General features: G+C 49.4%; 1 protein-coding gene across 1 annotated transcript in view; it reads left to right on the top strand.

Moving 5' to 3' along the window:
* Window positions 1-11,861: 11,861 nt before the first annotated feature.
* The window catches only part of GALNT10 (polypeptide N-acetylgalactosaminyltransferase 10), an 82,339-nt gene continuing 77,153 nt past the window's right edge, over window positions 11,862-17,047 (top strand). The window contains exon 1 of the mRNA XM_069028766.1: window positions 11,862-12,158. Coding sequence (XP_068884867.1) covers window positions 11,985-12,158 — 174 coding nt within the window. The 5' untranslated portion in view covers window positions 11,862-11,984. The remainder of the gene's footprint in view (window positions 12,159-17,047) is intronic.

The following is a 17,047-nucleotide window of genomic DNA, read 5'->3' as shown; positions in this document are numbered from 1 at the left end:
TGTGAGCCACCCTTTGGAGAGCTGGAGACTGTGAAAAGGTGGTGTGCAAGAAAAGGTCAAACTACGGGAGGGACACCAGATTTTGGTTAATTTAACCTGTTTTAGAATAGTTTCTGGAGAAATCTGCTATATTACATAAAGGTTTAGGGAAGTAAAGACTGTGTAACTCACTGGAGGCCAGTGTACCCCAGGCTGAGTGGGTTCACACCTTCCCAGCAAGCTGTGGTGGCCAGCCAGGGCTGTGACAAGGGGCTCCATGACCTCACAGGGCTTCATTCTGACATGTTATTCCATCCTCAGCCAGGCTACCAGCGTACTTTTGCTGACTGCATCATCTTGGCTGAAGCACAGTAAGGCTTTAAGCCACAGGAATGCCCTCAGTTCTGTGCCCCTTGCCTTAATTACAACCTGAATTTCATCAAAAGTCAGTTTGATCCTAGACCTGGGGAGAAATGGAGCTGGGAACATGCCCACAGGTGCCCCCAGCCACCCCCACAGGCTTCCTACTAATAAATCCCCTTCCATTAGGAAACAACAGGCAAGCACCAAAGGTGGTTTACACTTTTCTCTCTCTGTTGCTCTTAGTTCAACCTCTGCAACAGCTGCCAGGAGCCATAAATCACCCAGCACAGTCCTGGAGCTGGGGATCACTGTCTTGTAAAACAAACATCTTCCAGATTTTGTAGCACCTGATGCTGGTTACAAACTGTTGGTTGTCAAATTCTTCCTCTTCCATTTATTTCCCAGCCCCTCATCTCTGCTGCTCCTTGTCTGCTATATATCTTCCGTTTATTGTTATTTCTTTCCCCCCTTTGTTTTAATAACTCTTTTACTGTGGATTCTTGTAAAAACAGCTGCTCCAGCCAGTAAAAGAAAAAAAAAGAAGAATATCTGGAAACAGATGCCCTGGCATTGCTTCAGCTGTAATCTGTTAGATTTATAATTCCTCTTCAGTTCAATATTGATTCAGAATAAAGCAACTCAAAACACACTGGCAGCTCACATCTTTTTGTAGTCTTCTCCAGTCTTTCTCTGCCACAACATTTCCTTTGTCTTCATCCACACAACTAAAATATGTGGAGGAACAAACCAATTCAAGCTGATGAGATACACCCAAGTGCCTGTAGAGCAGAGGGTTTATGTCTGTGGCAGCTCAAAGGAATGATGTCAGCTCAATTTTTATTGTTTTAATTTCTTTCCTCTTGTCCAGCATTATCTACCTCCTCACAGCACCCCCCCTTAAGTCACTGCCCTGCGTTTCAGGGACTTTGAGAGTCCCCAAAGCTCACAGGGAGGCAGTGGCAGCCTGGCAGCCCTGAGCCAGAGCACAGCACCTGCCAGACGATGCAGCTGGGGCCATTCCCCTCGGGCTCTGGGTGCAGGAGCCCAGGGAATGGGCACTGAGGCTCCTTCTCAGCCTGCGTGCCACTGAACAGCTCCACAGGGATTAGTGAGTCCTCTGGCACCACACTGAAAAGGAAACACTGGAATTTCCCTTCCATAAAGTGCCTTGAGAGTCCCCACAGGACAGGAGAAAGCTGTTAGCACACATCTCAGGTCTGTGGAAAAAAAAGCCCATTTAGGATGCATGTGTTAAACATAAAGCAGCAGATGTCCCTGCAGCCTGACTGTAAGTGGCTGGAGGGCCACATCACCCATCCACCAGCACACAGATTTCTTTTGGCTGACCCCACACCAATGAGACTCTACCTAAATGCTGAGTGGAAGGGTTGCCTGGAGCCTAAAAGAGGAATCTGCTCTTTTGAACGTTTTTTCACAAACCTTAGACAATGGCACCTGCCTCTTACATCTCAGGACTATTTGCTTTGAATGGTTGGGACTATTTATACCTGGCCAAGTCCAGGCCCCCTTGCTCGCTCCTGAGAAAGCTCTTGAGAGTCCCACAAGCTGTGTCTTCCCAGTGGAGCTATGTAAATGTATTAATTTCTTCTCAGAGGTAGCCTGAGCTCTCTTTAGCTTGTAAAAACTCAGAGGGTCTCCAGTCTCACATCTCACCCAGATACGGTACCACCCACACTCTCCAAGCCCAGCAGAGCCCTTTGGGTTCCCCCTCAGGTTCTCCCCTGTGTTCTTTTCTCCTCTGGCTACTTTTCCCTCTGAGGAAATGGGCCCAGCTCAGTCAAGTGTGTCTGTGCTTACTTAAAGCCAGGCACTAAGAGGCACAAATTTGGGAAGTAATGTATCAGTCCTATGATAAGGTGGGAAATGCCACTTCTAGCAAAGCTAAACTGCTGCAGGGAATTTGATTTGGGGAAACAACTCCCCAGCCCTCCCAGCCCACAGCCAGGCCGTCTCAGCAGGGTATTAAGTTCACTGGTTGCCCCAGCTGTGGCACATGTCAGCCCGAAGCTGAGAAACCCTCCAGTGATCATTTGCATCCCTGTGCCTGGAATGGTAGAAATGCTTCTAGAAATGTTCCCAGAGGCTCTACATCAGCAGAAGAGCTGTGCTCTATGCTGCCTGTCTGCAGATTGGCGTGTCCCTGTTCTCCCCAGCGTGGAACTTCGTGTCAGGGTGGGTGATTTCTCCAGCAAACAGGAGGGATGGGAAGGTGCCTGTTTTTAGCAAGCTCAAAATCCACCTTTACCATGTTGGCCCAACCTGAAATATGTGCTGGCCAGGGAAAACACCACAGGCAGGAGCGGCTTTCTGTGCTGAGAGTACCTGTGGTCCCCAGCTAGATGTCAGGCACAGCCTGTTGTAACCAGACAGCCAATGTCCCCTGCACCCTGCCCAGTCTGCATCTCAGCAGAGCTCACAGACAATTCTGGAAAGTCACCACAGAATGGCAACAGTGAAGTAACTGAGTGCTTCCAGCAAAACAGCTTGGAAGGCAGAGGTGGTTGTGGGTCTGGGGGGCACCAGGGTGTCAGCACATCTTGAGCAGGTCAGCAGGGTGACAGACACCAGGAATGCCTCCCTGCCTCTGTGCTCAGCTCTCAACAGCAGGGGTGGGGTTTGCAGCTTCAGTGTGTCACATTTTCTGTGCTGTCCCCTCCTTCCCATAGGAACAGCATCAGGACTGAGCCCTTATGTGAGGTCTTACATCTGTCAGTGGGAGGGCTGGGGACCAAGACCTGCCTGAGGTTTGTCACAGCGTCCTTGAAGTCTGCTTGTGCAAAACAACTGGGATTTAACAAATTGGCAATCTCCGAGGAGAAAAAAGCCTGTTCTGTTGAAGCCTTTCCAACCAGCTCTGTGGTCACTGTGTTTTCCTTTTAAGAACTGATGTGCTGGCAGAGATGCACAACCCATGCGCAGTCCCTCAGGGTGGCCTCTCCCTGCCTTGCAACTCCAGCTCATTTCCAGCACAATTCCCCACTGCTGTCCATCACCACTGTTACTTATTCTGCCACCCAGCATTTCCAGGAACGTGCAAGTGCACAGCCTTTCCCATGCAGTCCCTGATGCCCACAGCAGGCACTGGTCCTGTCCAAGCCCAGGGAGGGGTGGGTTCCTGTGGGAAGCAGGATGGTGTGGGGAGGAGGGCTTGCTTGCCCTGACAGCCACTGTGCCAGGAGCTGGCAGAGCCATCGCCCACCAATCTGGGATTATCCTAATTTGATTATTTGTTGGCTGCCTTCGGGGTGCCAGAGGAAAATGCACACAGCCAGGGCACGCCCGTGGGTTGGTGATGGAGATTCATTAGGCTTATTGCATACCCCATTACACACTTATGAGACTCTGTGGCTCTGACACAGCTCTCTAGAAGATTTGCAGTCACAGTGCTCTTTCTTGGTCTGTCTGTATTTATTTTAGGGAGGAAACAGGGAGCTAGGAATGATGGTGGCTGGAGAAACAGTCCATGTGGAACTATTCCCATAGGAGAGTCCACACTTTTGCAGTCCCTGTGCAAGGAGCAGGGAAATGTGATTTTCCAGATGAGAGCATTTCTTCTCCAGCACTGGACACATTTACTGTGTTTTCCTTCCCTTCTCCCTCCTCAGACAGCCCAGCAGCAAAGCAAGATGTTGCCCTCTCAACTCTGGTTCACCCAGTTCCTCCCTTGCTTGCTCTCCTGGGCAAACCTATGTGTCAGCTTTAGGCTGAAATCCAAGAGTCCCAGAACTGACTTTTTTTGCTCAGTTTCCAACAGATTAAGCAAGCAACACCAGAACTGCATAGGAGTGTTCTGGGGCACAGAAGAACATGAACCCCTTCCCTTTGTCTCTGTCCTGGTAATAGGGGGACCTCTGATACCACCCTTCCGACCCTGACCATGACAGTGACCACACAGCTCAGGCCAAGGCACTGCTCTGCCTGCTATTTCCCCTCTGTAGCATCTCTGTGATATGGACAGGGTTCAGCCTGAGGTCTTCCTGGGTGGATGAATTCTCCTGTCTCCTCTGAAACTTTCTGATGTGTTTCCCAGGAGGGCAACTCTGGGGGAATCCCATGGGAAGTGCTTTGTCTTACAGTGCTGTGTACTGCAAGATGATGGTTATTAGCACGCTCAAAGCAGCTGTCAGTTATCTTTCATCCTGCTGTATCCTCTGGGAACAAGGCAGAAAGCTCTGCACAGGGCTTTGCTCAGTAGGCTCAAGTCTTTAACACAGGGCTGCTGAATCAACAGTCCTCAGCAACAGTAACAGCAATGGGATGTGACAGCCACAGCCTGGGATGTCTCTGGTGCCTCATGTCGGCCCTGCAGACTCACCTTCTAAGCAACATGGATATGGGACATGCAGGATTTTGCTTCCCAGGCTTCCTCAAAAAGGCAGCATCATCCCTCCTCTGTTCCTACTCCCACCCCAGCCCAACACTGGTCCTCTCATGTCATCGTCCCTGCAGAAAGAGCCCAGGGAGCACTGAGAGCCTGTCACAGTGAGTTTTCCTGATGGTCCCAGGTTAATGCCTGCCTCTCACGCACACAGCCACTTAAGGCTGTTGTTTGCTGCCCCAGGAGACTCATTACTGGCTGCCTCACAGGGCAGGAGGAGAGGAAGGAGGAGGATGGGAGGGATGAACAGCAGACTACAGGGGGAGGAGAAGAAAGGACGTTTGGGATCTTCAGGATGAAGGCAGCACTGAACTTCACCTCCCCAAGTGCAAACATCCGGTCCGACCAAGTTACTGTAGCATCTTCTCTGTCAAAGAAGGGAAAAATTCCTCCAGAGGAGAGGCTGCCTGTTTGAAATGCCTGTTGGGCCTTCCAGGGAGACAACTGCTTCTTCATTGACCTCCAGATAGTCTCTGCGTACTTCTGTACAACAGAGTTAAAACATAATGGAATTTCGGTTGAATTACAAGATTCAGCTGATGGGAGCTGTACAGTTCCTTCCACCACGTCTTTGTGTGTCTCAGAGGCCAGAAGCTTTATCAGGCTCCGAAGAAATAGAAAGAACAAGAGCAACCCTGGGGATGTGAAAAAGAAACCATGAGGTATCCAAACCTCTGATGTTAACACATGAATTCATCTCTAAAAGATAAAAAATTGGTAAAATACACTGAGCAGCTGAGCAGCTCCATCCCTGGCTGATGGCTACCTGCAGCCACAGGGCAGCCTGGAGGAGTGTGGCTCCTTGAAGATGTGGAGGGCAATGACTTTGAGACACAGCTGAAGGTCTGACCTGACACAGCAGAACTGATCCCACAGGCCTGAGCAGCAAGCTCCTGGTGCCACAGAGCTCTTGGCTCTCCCTGTTCATCACTATGGATCAGCACCTCAACTCCAGCAAGCACCTGCCCTCCTAGTCTCATCCTCTCATCCTATCCCACACCACGTCTGTCTTCCTTCTCTGCTTCTCAAATACAGCTTTTTCTGCCTCTCTTTTTAGAGACAGAATATAAAGGACAGAGGTCCTGATTTCCTTCTAGCTCTTGAACACAACAGCTCTTGGAGAGGACCTATTTTAAGAGAGGAGAGCCTTCCCACTGTTGGAAAAGCGGCTCAGCAAGGGCAGGCTCAGTGCCGTGCCCTCCAGTCGGGCACTTGAGACACCTGCTAACAGCCACTCAGGCTGCCAAATGCTCCTCCAGCAGTGGCAGAAATCACTGCCTGCAAGCCAAGCTCTGGCAGCATCCATGGGAAGAGCGGGGAAGGTGAAGCCCCCACTGCAGACCTCCTGCACTGACTCACAGCATGGGTGGCAGCAATGCCACCTTTTCCCTGGAGTGGGAAAAAGCACCTGCTGGGTGGTTCGGGCCCTCTCCAAGGCTGAACATGTCATGCTCTCAATCCAGAGGGCTGAAGAAGCAGAAGGCTCCCATGGGAAGAGCTGTTCAGGCTCCCCTCACTGATGGCAACCATTTTTTGCTCAGTATGAAAAATCCTGAAGCTGATTTCATGTCAGATGCAGAAGGCAGGGCAAGATCCCACAGAGGCCACTTGGCACATTTTGTTCTGTGCTTAGAATTGTAGAATCATTTAGTTTGGAGAAGACCTTTAGGATGATGGAGTCCAACTGTTAATCCACCACTAAAGCAGCCCCAGGCTTGGGCTCCAGGGTCACATCTCATCTTGGAAAGCCCCAGTGTGTCCACTCCAGCCTTGCCCAGCAGGTCATTCCCTGCTTTTTTGATTCTCCACTTGGGAAGGTGCTTCTTGACATCTGTTCTGAATTTGAATCTCCTCTATTTGGGTTTTATAGCCCTTGTTCCTCTCCCCTTGGTAATTCTGATGATATTATCCATATTGCTTAAGCTTTTAATCACTTCACCTAAATTTTCTTATAACCAGCTTTATTTTTCCCTTTCTATATTTTTTTTAGCGCTGGGTTAAGCATCTTTATCCTGATTTCCCCTTTCCACATGGTTATTTTTTAGGGGTGTAAACAGAGTTTATCACACACAGCAAATAATCTGTTGAGAGTTTGAGCATATAAGTGTTCTGATCCACTGCAGATCCACCCTAAAGAAGACTTTGGACCCAAGTGATGTTCCTCTCATCCTAGAATGCATCCAGCAAGCTGGAAGAAGAGCAGATCTATCCTCCAGGTTCAGCTCAGTGATGCAGAAACGAATCCTGTACACAAGAAAGCTGCAAACCTCCATTGAAATCTTTGTTGCTCTCACATATGCATTGGAGAGTCTCTTTAAATTCCTCCCTGTCAAAACCATGCAAGCCCATGGCAAGCCCATTTTAAGAGCTGGTACCTGTTCCAAGCTGCTACGGGGCTGCTACGGGGAACAGAAAAGCGAGGTTGAAGGCTACAACGTTCAAAGCTGCCTTAATTATTAGAGCGTGAGCTTCCAAATCCCTTGAGAAGCACAGAGAGTGTTGGCCTCAAAATTCACAGCGTGCTCAGAGAAGCCAGGGAGCCAGGGAGTTTTGGGGACATCTTGACTGCAGTCTGTCTGCCTGGCTCCACCGGACTTGGAATGAGTCCGATTCATTGCAGCAGCTCTGAATTCAGAGCAGAGGGAGCAGACAAGGCTCACTGCTTATTCCAGCCAGAGAGACTGCAACAACATTTGTGGTTTTCGTTTTTTCTTTAAAATAAGGTTACTTGAGTAGACAGCCAGGAATAGACCCTCTGTCTCCTCATCTCTAAACTGAGCCCCACTGATAATTATGCACAAACTGTCAGGGCTGCTTTGGAAAAGCAGTTCTGGAACTAAAGCAGCCTGACGTGGCTTTGTACAATGCTTTGCCTGGAGAAGTGGTGTCCTCGATGACCACCAAAGTCCACAGGGGAAAGCTGGGACCATTCAGACCCTGCACAGCGCAGCAAGAACTTTTTCTCTCAGCCACTAATGTTCCTGAACTTTGGGCAGCCTGGCCAAGAGGGGTATGGATTCATGTTACTCCTGAGGAAAAATATACTCCTGTGCAAAGGAAATCTCTGCATATGTTGGTGCATCTGTTTGCATCGTGGAATGCATGAGGCTCCCCCCTTGCTTCATGCTCTGCTCCAGTATTTATCCTCCCAGCAAGCCATCACTGCCTCATCTTCCAGGACTGTGCTTCAACTTAGACATCAGCAAATTCCCCTGCCACAGGCAATCAGTGAAATTACCTGATTTAAGGCCAGAGGAGTCAAAAATGTTACACTTTGGAAAACTCTTTCCACAGCTTCATTGCTTTTGCACCTCTGCAAGCTGCAGATGGACCCAGTCACTTCTCCCATTTTGCACCAGGCTGGAGGAGCAACCACTGGCCATGGCACTGCTTTCCGAGCAGGACCCTGAGCATCCTCCACTAGCATCCAGCTTCAGCCACCCTCTCCTGCCCTGCACTGCTGGGCTCTGTCCAAAGTAAATGCAGGCAGATTTCCCTGTTGACCGTGGGGATTTTGCTTGCTCAGGTGGATCACCATTTTTATTTTATTTATTTTTCTGCTAAAAGTCTGTTCCATGCAGATAAAACCCCAGGTCAGTCATGCCACAGATAACTCCCAACCAGGGCACAAGGATTCATGGATGTTGGTGCTGTCTGTTCATTTCTTGGGAGGGATGGGAAGATGCTCCCCCGCAGCGACAAGGTTTGCAATTTCTTTTTAAAAGCCTGTAATCATCTCACTTCTATGAGCTATTCAGGCATTTACATTGTTTTGCAGCATCTTGAGTGCTGGCTGGAAGCAGCTCCAGGGTTTGGGGGAGTGCAGCAGGCTCGCTGTGGGGGGCTGTGCTGACAGGCACCCCCACACTGAGCAGAGGAGGGCTGTGCTCCTGCCACAGGTGAGCAGGTTCCTGGGCATCGTCCTTTATCAGGAAAGAAAAAAGGGGAAAAAACCCCAACAAATCAATTCTGTTCACATGAAATTTGAGCTGAACTTCAACTAATAAACACTGAAGGATAAAGAAATGCCACGGCAACAGAAGTCCTGTTGTGACAACAGCCACGGCTGAGGTTCATTCATTTTTTAGAGATTGTTTTTCCTTTTTTCCTCCTGGCTAAAAATGAGATTTTCAGAAAAGAGGAAGCATCACCAGCATACAAACACAAACCAAAAAAGGAGCTGACTTTCCCTGTGGGTGCAGCCATCTGACACAGGACAGTGTGGACACAGAGACCTGGATGGGAGCTCCCTAACTCCATCCCCCATAGTGGTAATGTGTATCTGCAGCATCTGGGAACCCAAGGAAAGAACCTAACAGGCTCTCGGGTGATATTTTTCCCAATTTCCCCCTTGCAGATATGCCATCTCTCTGGCAGTGTTTTCTCCCCCTAACCCATGCTGTGAGGCTGGCACAGCCACCAGGAGCATGGAAAGACAGCTCTTGTCTCACTTATGACCATTTAGCAGGAGAGGGGGGGATACCATAACTGTTCAGCTCGCTTGCAGGGATCCAAAGGACTCCCTGCTTTCCATCCACCCCTACAGAAGTTCCAAGGTCGAGATGCAGCCCTTCACATGAGTCAGTGCTTGCCCTGAGGAGCTGCAGTCGGAGCAGACCAGAAGGCAGGAGAACACTGATTCCCTAAGTCTGTGCCATCTCGTCTCCGTGCTGTCATGCCATCTGTGGGCTTTATCCCAGGAACTCCTGTCACATCCACTCCCATTAGCATTTTTCAATGCTCTCCTGCCCTTTCCCAGCATCTGCTGACCAAGTCCCTCTGGTCAACCCTGCTCCTCATCCTTCATCAAGGCTTTTAATTTTCATGATGCTGTTACCCACTTTTGCTGTGCTCTGCCCTGCAGCAGCTCAGCCCATGAGCTGCAAACCAGGCAACCCAGCTCACCAGCAAAGAGAGCTTCCAGATGGGGATTGAGCTGCTATTAATTTATCCTATATTTATTTTGAAAAGATGCCGGGGGAAGGTACACCATTTCCCTTTCCAGTTAGAGGCTTAACAGCCACAGGCTTTCTCCTTTCTCAGAAATGTAAATCCATGTTTATTTTGCATGTACCCGATTAATCCCCAAGGCACTGCATCCAAGAGGCCAAAATCAGAGTTCTGTCTCCACCAAAACACTTCAGGAGAAAGAGGAGAGGGAGACATGCTCTACCTTTACTAGAAGAAACATCTATTTATTTGGGATCGAGGCAGCTGCGTGGAGCATAAATTACTTTGATTGGTAAGCCCAACAGGACTCACTCCCTCTTGAAGCAGAAAGGAAAGACCTGGAACATCCAGAGTGATCACTAAGGAGCAGCCAGACTTCAGCTCCTATGAGGCTCTTCAGAAGGTTTGATCATTCAGGATGCTCTCACATATACAAAATGCTAATCTACCTGCAGCACCAGCCATAATCTGGTCCCAGTTAAAACTTGTGCAACACTGCTGAAAACAATTTATGAAGCAAACATTTAATTTAGCGAGCAGGCTCACAATCCTAAATTTAAACATATGTCAAGCCAGCTAGTGGCTTTGTTTTAATTAACTCTCAAACTTTGTGGTTGTCATTTCTTCATATAAATGAGGATGTTCTGCCAAGGGCAGCCTGTAAGCCTGTGTGCATCCCTACAAAACCTCCTGCTATTTCACAGCCACTTTTCAAAGAGCTCTTGCAGAGGCAAGGGGATGTGGATGTTATTATAAGGGTCCATATGGCAGTACACTGGCACTGCAGTATTAAATCAGAGGTATTGTAGCTTTCCAGCCTGGATTCTCACAGTACCAGGTAATGTATATGTAGCTTTATTGTTGTACAATTTTAGTGGCTATGCATTATTCAAGAGCAGCCTAAGTCTCAGCACTGCCGGAGGTGATTCAGTGATGATAAAGGGAATACGCTTTGCTCTAAAGGCAGGAGTGAAGGGATTTCACGGGTCGGTATCTTCTCCACCCACGGAGAAACAATGGAAGCATTAACACTTCTGGTAAAGAAATCAGCTGGCGACAAATTCTCATCGATAATTAAAATGAAAGTACAAGCTGCCTTAACATGTAGTTAGACTTAGGAACTCTAACCTGCTCTCTAAATTAAATGCTTTCCTTGATAATTTGGCTCTCGCAGCAGGCACCGAAATCTGCTGGAAGATGCCATCTAGTGGGTTATGGAAGTTTATTTAAGTTTAAATCCACACTTGCTGGTGTGGGGCGAGGGTGGCAAGAGCTGCAAATGCTGGGGTGCATAATGGTTTCCGCAGACTTTTTGCTGTCGCTCTAGGAAATTAGATATTTCCCCGCGGGGGGCTGCATTGGAAGAGAACTAATGTTTATTTTACCAGTGCCCAGCAGGGCACCGGATTGTCACAGCTTTGCTGTTGACACAGCCGAGCCTCACGGCTGTTGTGCTGGCAGAGCATCTTCCTGAGCGCCGGGGCTGCGTGCTCCTCATTGAGGAAACGGATCCGCTCCCCATTTTGGGAAAAGCTGCGCCGCCATTGTGTTTTTTCCTAAAAAGACCCCTCAAACACTATCCTGTGCCTCTAAATTATGTAGTTTACAGTGTAGTTGAAACCACTTAATTGGTATCCGACTAAGCAGCATTGGTTTTTAATGCGAACCACGGACTGGGATGGATTTGGAGCGATCCTGAGCGCTGGTGCGGCCGCCGATGGCTCCTCCATCCATGGAGCGCTGGTGCCGACTGCCTCATCCCCCGGTTGTCCTGTGTCCGTCAGGCGAGTTGCAGCCCTCTGGGGACCGCCTGGACCCTTCGGGGAGCACTCACAGCCCTTCAGGCTGCTCTGCTTCCCCCCACCCAAGGCCCAGGTCCCATCTAAGGGCCCCCTCCCTTTTAAGGCGTTTTAAGCCAATTAACCACTTTGACTCCCCCCCACCGACGGCCGGTTCGAATCCCGCTCCCGCGGCGCCCGCTCAGACACCCCGCCCTGCCGCGGCATCCCTGGAGCGCTGCTCTCAGGGAGTCATTAGCGGAGGGTCATTAGCGGAGGGTCATTAGCGGGAGCGGGGGCGGGGCCGGGAGCGGGGCCTCCCCGGGCGGTGGGCGGGGCCGCCGAGGCCGCGCCCCCGAGGAGCGGAGCGGAAGTGCCGGAGTTGCCGCCCGGCGCCGCCGCCGCCGAGCGCGGGCGAAAGTTGCGCTCCGGGAGCGCGGCGGGGGCGGCCGGACCCTCACCCCCGGCTCCTCATCCCCATCCCGCTCCTCATCCCGCTCCCGGCAGCCGCTCCGATGCGGCGGAAGCAGAAGCGGCTGCTGCAGGCGGTGGGGCTGGCGCTGGCCGCCCTCGTCTTCTTGCCCAACGTGGGGCTCTGGTCCCTGTACCGCGAGCGGCAGCTGGAGGGCGGCGGCGCGGCCGGCGGGGACGGGGCGGCCGCCGTGGGGGCAGCGGCCGGAGAGGCGCCGGTGAGTGGCGGGGCTGGGGGCGCTGAGCGGCCCCGGGTGTGCGGCGGGCCGGGGGCGGTGGGAGCCGCTGGGTGAGTGTCGGGGGCGCTCCCGTGGGAGCCGCTGTCGCACGGGGCGTGTGCGGGGCTGGGCGCGACCCCTCTCCATCACAGGGGGGAGCTCGGCACGGGAGGGGGGCCAGAAGCGGCGGCCGCCCCCATAAGAGGAGGGGGCAAGGGAGGGAAGCCTGGGAGGGCTCCTGTGGTCCCCAGGAAGGAGCTGTTTTATGTGTCCTGTGCCTGCGTTGGACGGGGAGCGCGAGTACTTTCTTAGCAATTCACGGGTGCGGGGACGGGAGGGTCTGCTTGCCTTTTTTTGGCTGAGCTTGGTAAGGGAATAAAGCAAGGTCTTTGCTTCTTGCGCCAAGGAGTGAGGAAGGGGAGCTTGTCCCATCTGTGCACAGAAAAGAACGGCAATTCCGTTTCCCAAGGGCGTGCTTCCGTGCCGTTTCCCTTTACCTGTCTTGGAAGGGTGTGGGAAGCAAGCATCACCTGTTACTCTGCGTCCCCGCAGAGCTGAGGGCGAGAGAGTACCAGGTGGAGCTGGAGGATTATGTCAGTGGAGTGATGCTCCTTTGGGAAAAGAGACGCGGATAACTCTTCCTGAGAGGCAGAGGATGCCCGCTGGATACGTGGCCTGAGGATGTTGCAACACATGACTGCATTCCTTTCTTGTCCCACTGGTATAGTAGTAAATTTAACAGCCAAACCTGTCTGTATAGTGTGTGAGTCAGGAAGGCTGGATCACCCAAATCAGTCGTTTGGAAGCACAGTTTAGCTGCACTTACTTTTGGCTCTGTAATTGCTTTGTCCCCTTCTGGGTTTAGCTTTGTACCATTAAGAATGATGGGGACTTGAAAGCTTGAAATGTCATTGTGAAACTATCAGTTCAGCTGCCACTCTAAAAGGCTCTGCTTGTTCAAAACCACTTAAAACTCTTAATTGCCTAAATCTTTCCCTCCTTGGAGACTTCCTGCTGTAACTGCACCGTAAAGGTGGAGAAACCTGCTGTGACAATTTCTGCTCTGAGGGAGAGAAGGCTCTCAAAGAGCTGTAGTCAAACTGGGACTGAGCTCTTCTTTCCCCCAAGAAATGCTTTTTCGAATTCAAGCTTTTTAGTGCAAGTCTGGATATAACCATGCTCGTGTCCCATGCTTTTGGGGAAAGGGATCAGCTGTTGCCTGTCATAAAACGTACATTTGTAGCACATCCTCAAATCTGCACAGAAGTCCTTTTGACGTGATCACACAGTGATCATTACATGCCTGGAGTTCCTGATGTTACTGCCTTATGGTTGTATTTCTGTGGGATGCAGGGAATCTGTTTTGCGTGACTGGTAAAAATCAAGCCCTGCTCCATAGCTTCATGTGACGTGGCGTTAGGGCGAAATGAAGACCTTTGTAAAATCATATATGCTCCAGAGGTAAAGAGGAGAAAGTTGGTAATTATTCTTAGGAAGCTTCAAAGTGACAAGTTGACTTTCATGGTTTTGGTCTTCAAAAACTGTCCTTGTACTGTGGGGTTTGGGTAGGTGTAAGCCAGGCAGTACCTCTCTGCTGATTTCTGTGTCCTTGCAGTGTTCTCGGTGCTCAGATATCCCGAGCTGCCCGTGTTGTACACAATGCCTACTCCATTTTTCTTTATGTCTCTGTAAAGTACGGCAGCTGTCAGTGAATTGAGATCTGCTTTTGTTTTGATGGTGTGTGGAGCTGGGCAGGAAACGCCTGTGCAGCTCGCAGAAAAATTTGCAATAAAACCTCTCTGCACTTGTGTAAATCAGAGTTGCTGGGTTTTAGGTTGAAGGCTTCATCTTCCAGTCTAATTAATGTGGAGTTATGGGCTGCAGGGGGTCTGTGAGTGAAGATATATTTGTGTCGTGTGCTTATTTTTTGAAAGATTTGGCCCTGCAATGATAGCTCTAGTTACATTGAGCAAGGGAAAACATAGCCTAAAGGCTGTCTTGGTAAAAATAATTTCAGATGAAGTAGAATAAAAACAACTCAAATGTGATTTTGTTTTTCTGTTTAGTTGTGTGGGTTTGTTTTACTGTTGTCATAGAGGTATTTGCCAGCTGACTGCAGAGAGTTTTTTGGGCATCCTCACAATCAATGGTTCCAGCCTTCCTTCCTTGGTCCCGACAAGCATTCATGGGTTTTGTACTTAATAATCAACTTCCAGCTTGTAAATGAATATGCTGTTTGTCTGCTTGTTCCTGAAGCCATTTGAAAGAGCTGACTTCTTAATACAAAAACTCCAGATGATAGGAAAGAATATAATGAAAAAATACATTCAGAGCAGTCAGAAAAGATTTTCTTCTGTTTCTGGCTTTAATTTGCCTTTTTGTGCAGGCTAATCTTTGAATTGAGGATGTTTCCTATGTCCTACAGAATTGAGCTTTTCAATGAAATCTCTGTCCAGGCTCATTCTTTCTCTTTAAATGGTGTCTGCTGTTTCAGTCAGTAGTTTTATCCCTCAGAGAACAGCAAAAGGGGGAAAAAGGTTTTAAGACACAGCTGAATTAAAGCTATAAAGCAATTCCTAGAACACTGAGTTGTGATGCTAAAATTTTGACGTTTGAAACCACCTAGGAGTTTTTGTTGTCTATCTGTGCTGCATATTACCTTCAGTAACATGGCAATATAGGTGATTTGGCTTTATTTAATCTTTCTAGTGCCTGAAACAAATGTGTCAGAAAATTAAGCAATCAGAAACCATGTAAATATATTCTAGGAAAGATTATTCTAAACGGTTTCTGCGGAAGTGCCTAGGCAGCTAATTGCTTCTGTATTTACATGTTCAGGGGAAACATCATGGTGGCTGAAAATAGTGTATTGCTTTAATAAGAAGGGTGAGGTCTCTGCTCTTTCCTTCTGCCTTTAGGTTTGCTCTTTTGCAGCTCTGTGGGTGCTTCTTGCTTCACAGAGGAGAGAGGGAGAGAAGTCATCAAGGTCTTGGCCTCAAGGTCGTGCGGCAGATCTCCTTAGAAAAGCTGAAGCTTTGAGTTAGTCCTCACTTAACTGCTCTGCGCTCAGAAGCGGCCTCTGTCACTGTGTATAGTGGCTCAGCAGACGAGATGGTCTGGGAAGTTCTTTTCTCGTGGGGTGTGTAACAGGTCTGGCTTTAAATGGGGATGGTGACATCGTGGTACTGAAGTGTTTCTGCTGACGGCTTAGAAGCTGCTTTGACTTCATGACTGTTCTGTTTGCTCACCACTACGTGAATCTCGGTGTGCTCACGGAATGCAGATTGACTTTTCTGTAGATTCATCTTTTTCTTTTTTTAACAACTATTCAATAAGTAAAAACATACAATCTGTGGGTGTGGGGGTAGGAAGAAGCAAAAGGAATGCTATTCCTTTTGTCTCTTGGATCTCTGCTGTCTGCCTCAGAGGCTGCCTAGCATCCTCAGCCAAAATGTTTAATTGATGTGGATGTAGCTGTGCAGTGTGTAAACCATGGATGGCTTAGGCTGGTGGTTTATGCTTGGGCTAATGCAAGTATTTACGTGGCTTCCAGTGCTCTGCAGAGCTACTGCTCTGCACCTCTGTGGTCAGGCTGGAGATCCGCACTCTGCGTGAAGCCTGCTGTTCTGGGAATGTGTCATTTGAGCTCGGAGAGATACTAAGCTTGAAGGTTTTTCTTTGAATTGCTGGCTAAAAGCACTGTAGCAAATTAACTGCCTTTTGTGGCAGTGCGTTTTTATCTGATATGATGAATGCTTTATGGAGTCGCCCTGTAGCTTGTTGCAGCAGTAATTTGTGCTCTATAAATTAACTCGGGAGCATGATGGAAGTGTATAAATCACATTGGTGATTGTGTGGTGCCCTCTGCTGCCGGCCGGCTGGAGTGATGTGGGGGTACACCCTCCTGCTGCTTTCTTGGCAATGAGAGACCAGCTGCAAACTTGGGATTGAAAAATGACTTGGGTGGATGCTGCTGTTGGAAAGTTTGGGATGATAAACTTTGGCTTTGGTGCAATTGAGCCTAAGGTTTCCAGCCAGCATTGCTGAAAATGCAGCCCTGGTGATGGTCTGAGTGGGGAGCGATGCTGCTCTGCCTTCCAGGCTGCTGCTGCTGGTGTCTTTCTCAGCTCAGGAAGGGGATGGGCTTTGCTGGTCTGACCTGGAGGCAGCTGGGACATTGTCAAGGTTTGTCAGTGTCGTGATGTGGTTGGCAAAAGCTAGTAAGGAAGAGGATGTTTGTCAGGTGACAGACTCGGTGCTGCCAGGGCTGGGGAGGGAGGAGAAGGGCTTGGGAAAAGTTAGAGGGAAAGCTTTTCTGCTCTCTGCCAGCCAGAGGGAAGTAGGACAACCAGCTTGCTGTACTTCACAGGCAGATTCCTCTGGCAGGTAGACTGGTCGTGTCCTAGACCTTGCTGCTGCTCCTGTCTGGGGCCTGGCTCCTCGCAGACCTCTTGGACACTGCTGTGTTGGCAGCTGTGTTTGCCAGGCACTCATCAGCTGATGTAAAGGGAAACTTTGGAAAGCTTATTTTTGTAAGTGTAGTGCAAAACAGTTGGCATCTAAGGACTGACGTGCAAGTGCTACAGCTGAACAAGCCTGTTTTAATTTAAGAGTGACTGATTCCCAATGTGGGCTACTCTGAAGTTTATCACTTCAGTGCACTTGTGAAACAAGCAGGGTTTCCAGAGCTAGGTAAGCGTGTCCTGCACTCTTGATTGGCAAAGTGAGTTGAAGTGAAGGTGAAGTGTCTAAACCATCTCAAGGCTGTAAAGTGCAAAGTAAAATTTGAAAATATGTTTATAAAGAAACTGGAGTTTTCAGTGGCCTTTACTCAAGGTCTCATTGTGGTTGTCTTCACTGTAATGGCAACACAGAGCTGAATGAACAAA

This window comes from Aphelocoma coerulescens, chromosome 13, assembly GCF_041296385.1.
Source record: "Aphelocoma coerulescens isolate FSJ_1873_10779 chromosome 13, UR_Acoe_1.0, whole genome shotgun sequence".
Classification (NCBI taxonomy): domain Eukaryota; kingdom Metazoa; phylum Chordata; class Aves; order Passeriformes; family Corvidae; genus Aphelocoma; species Aphelocoma coerulescens.
This window is presented reverse-complemented; position numbering and strand designations above follow the sequence as displayed.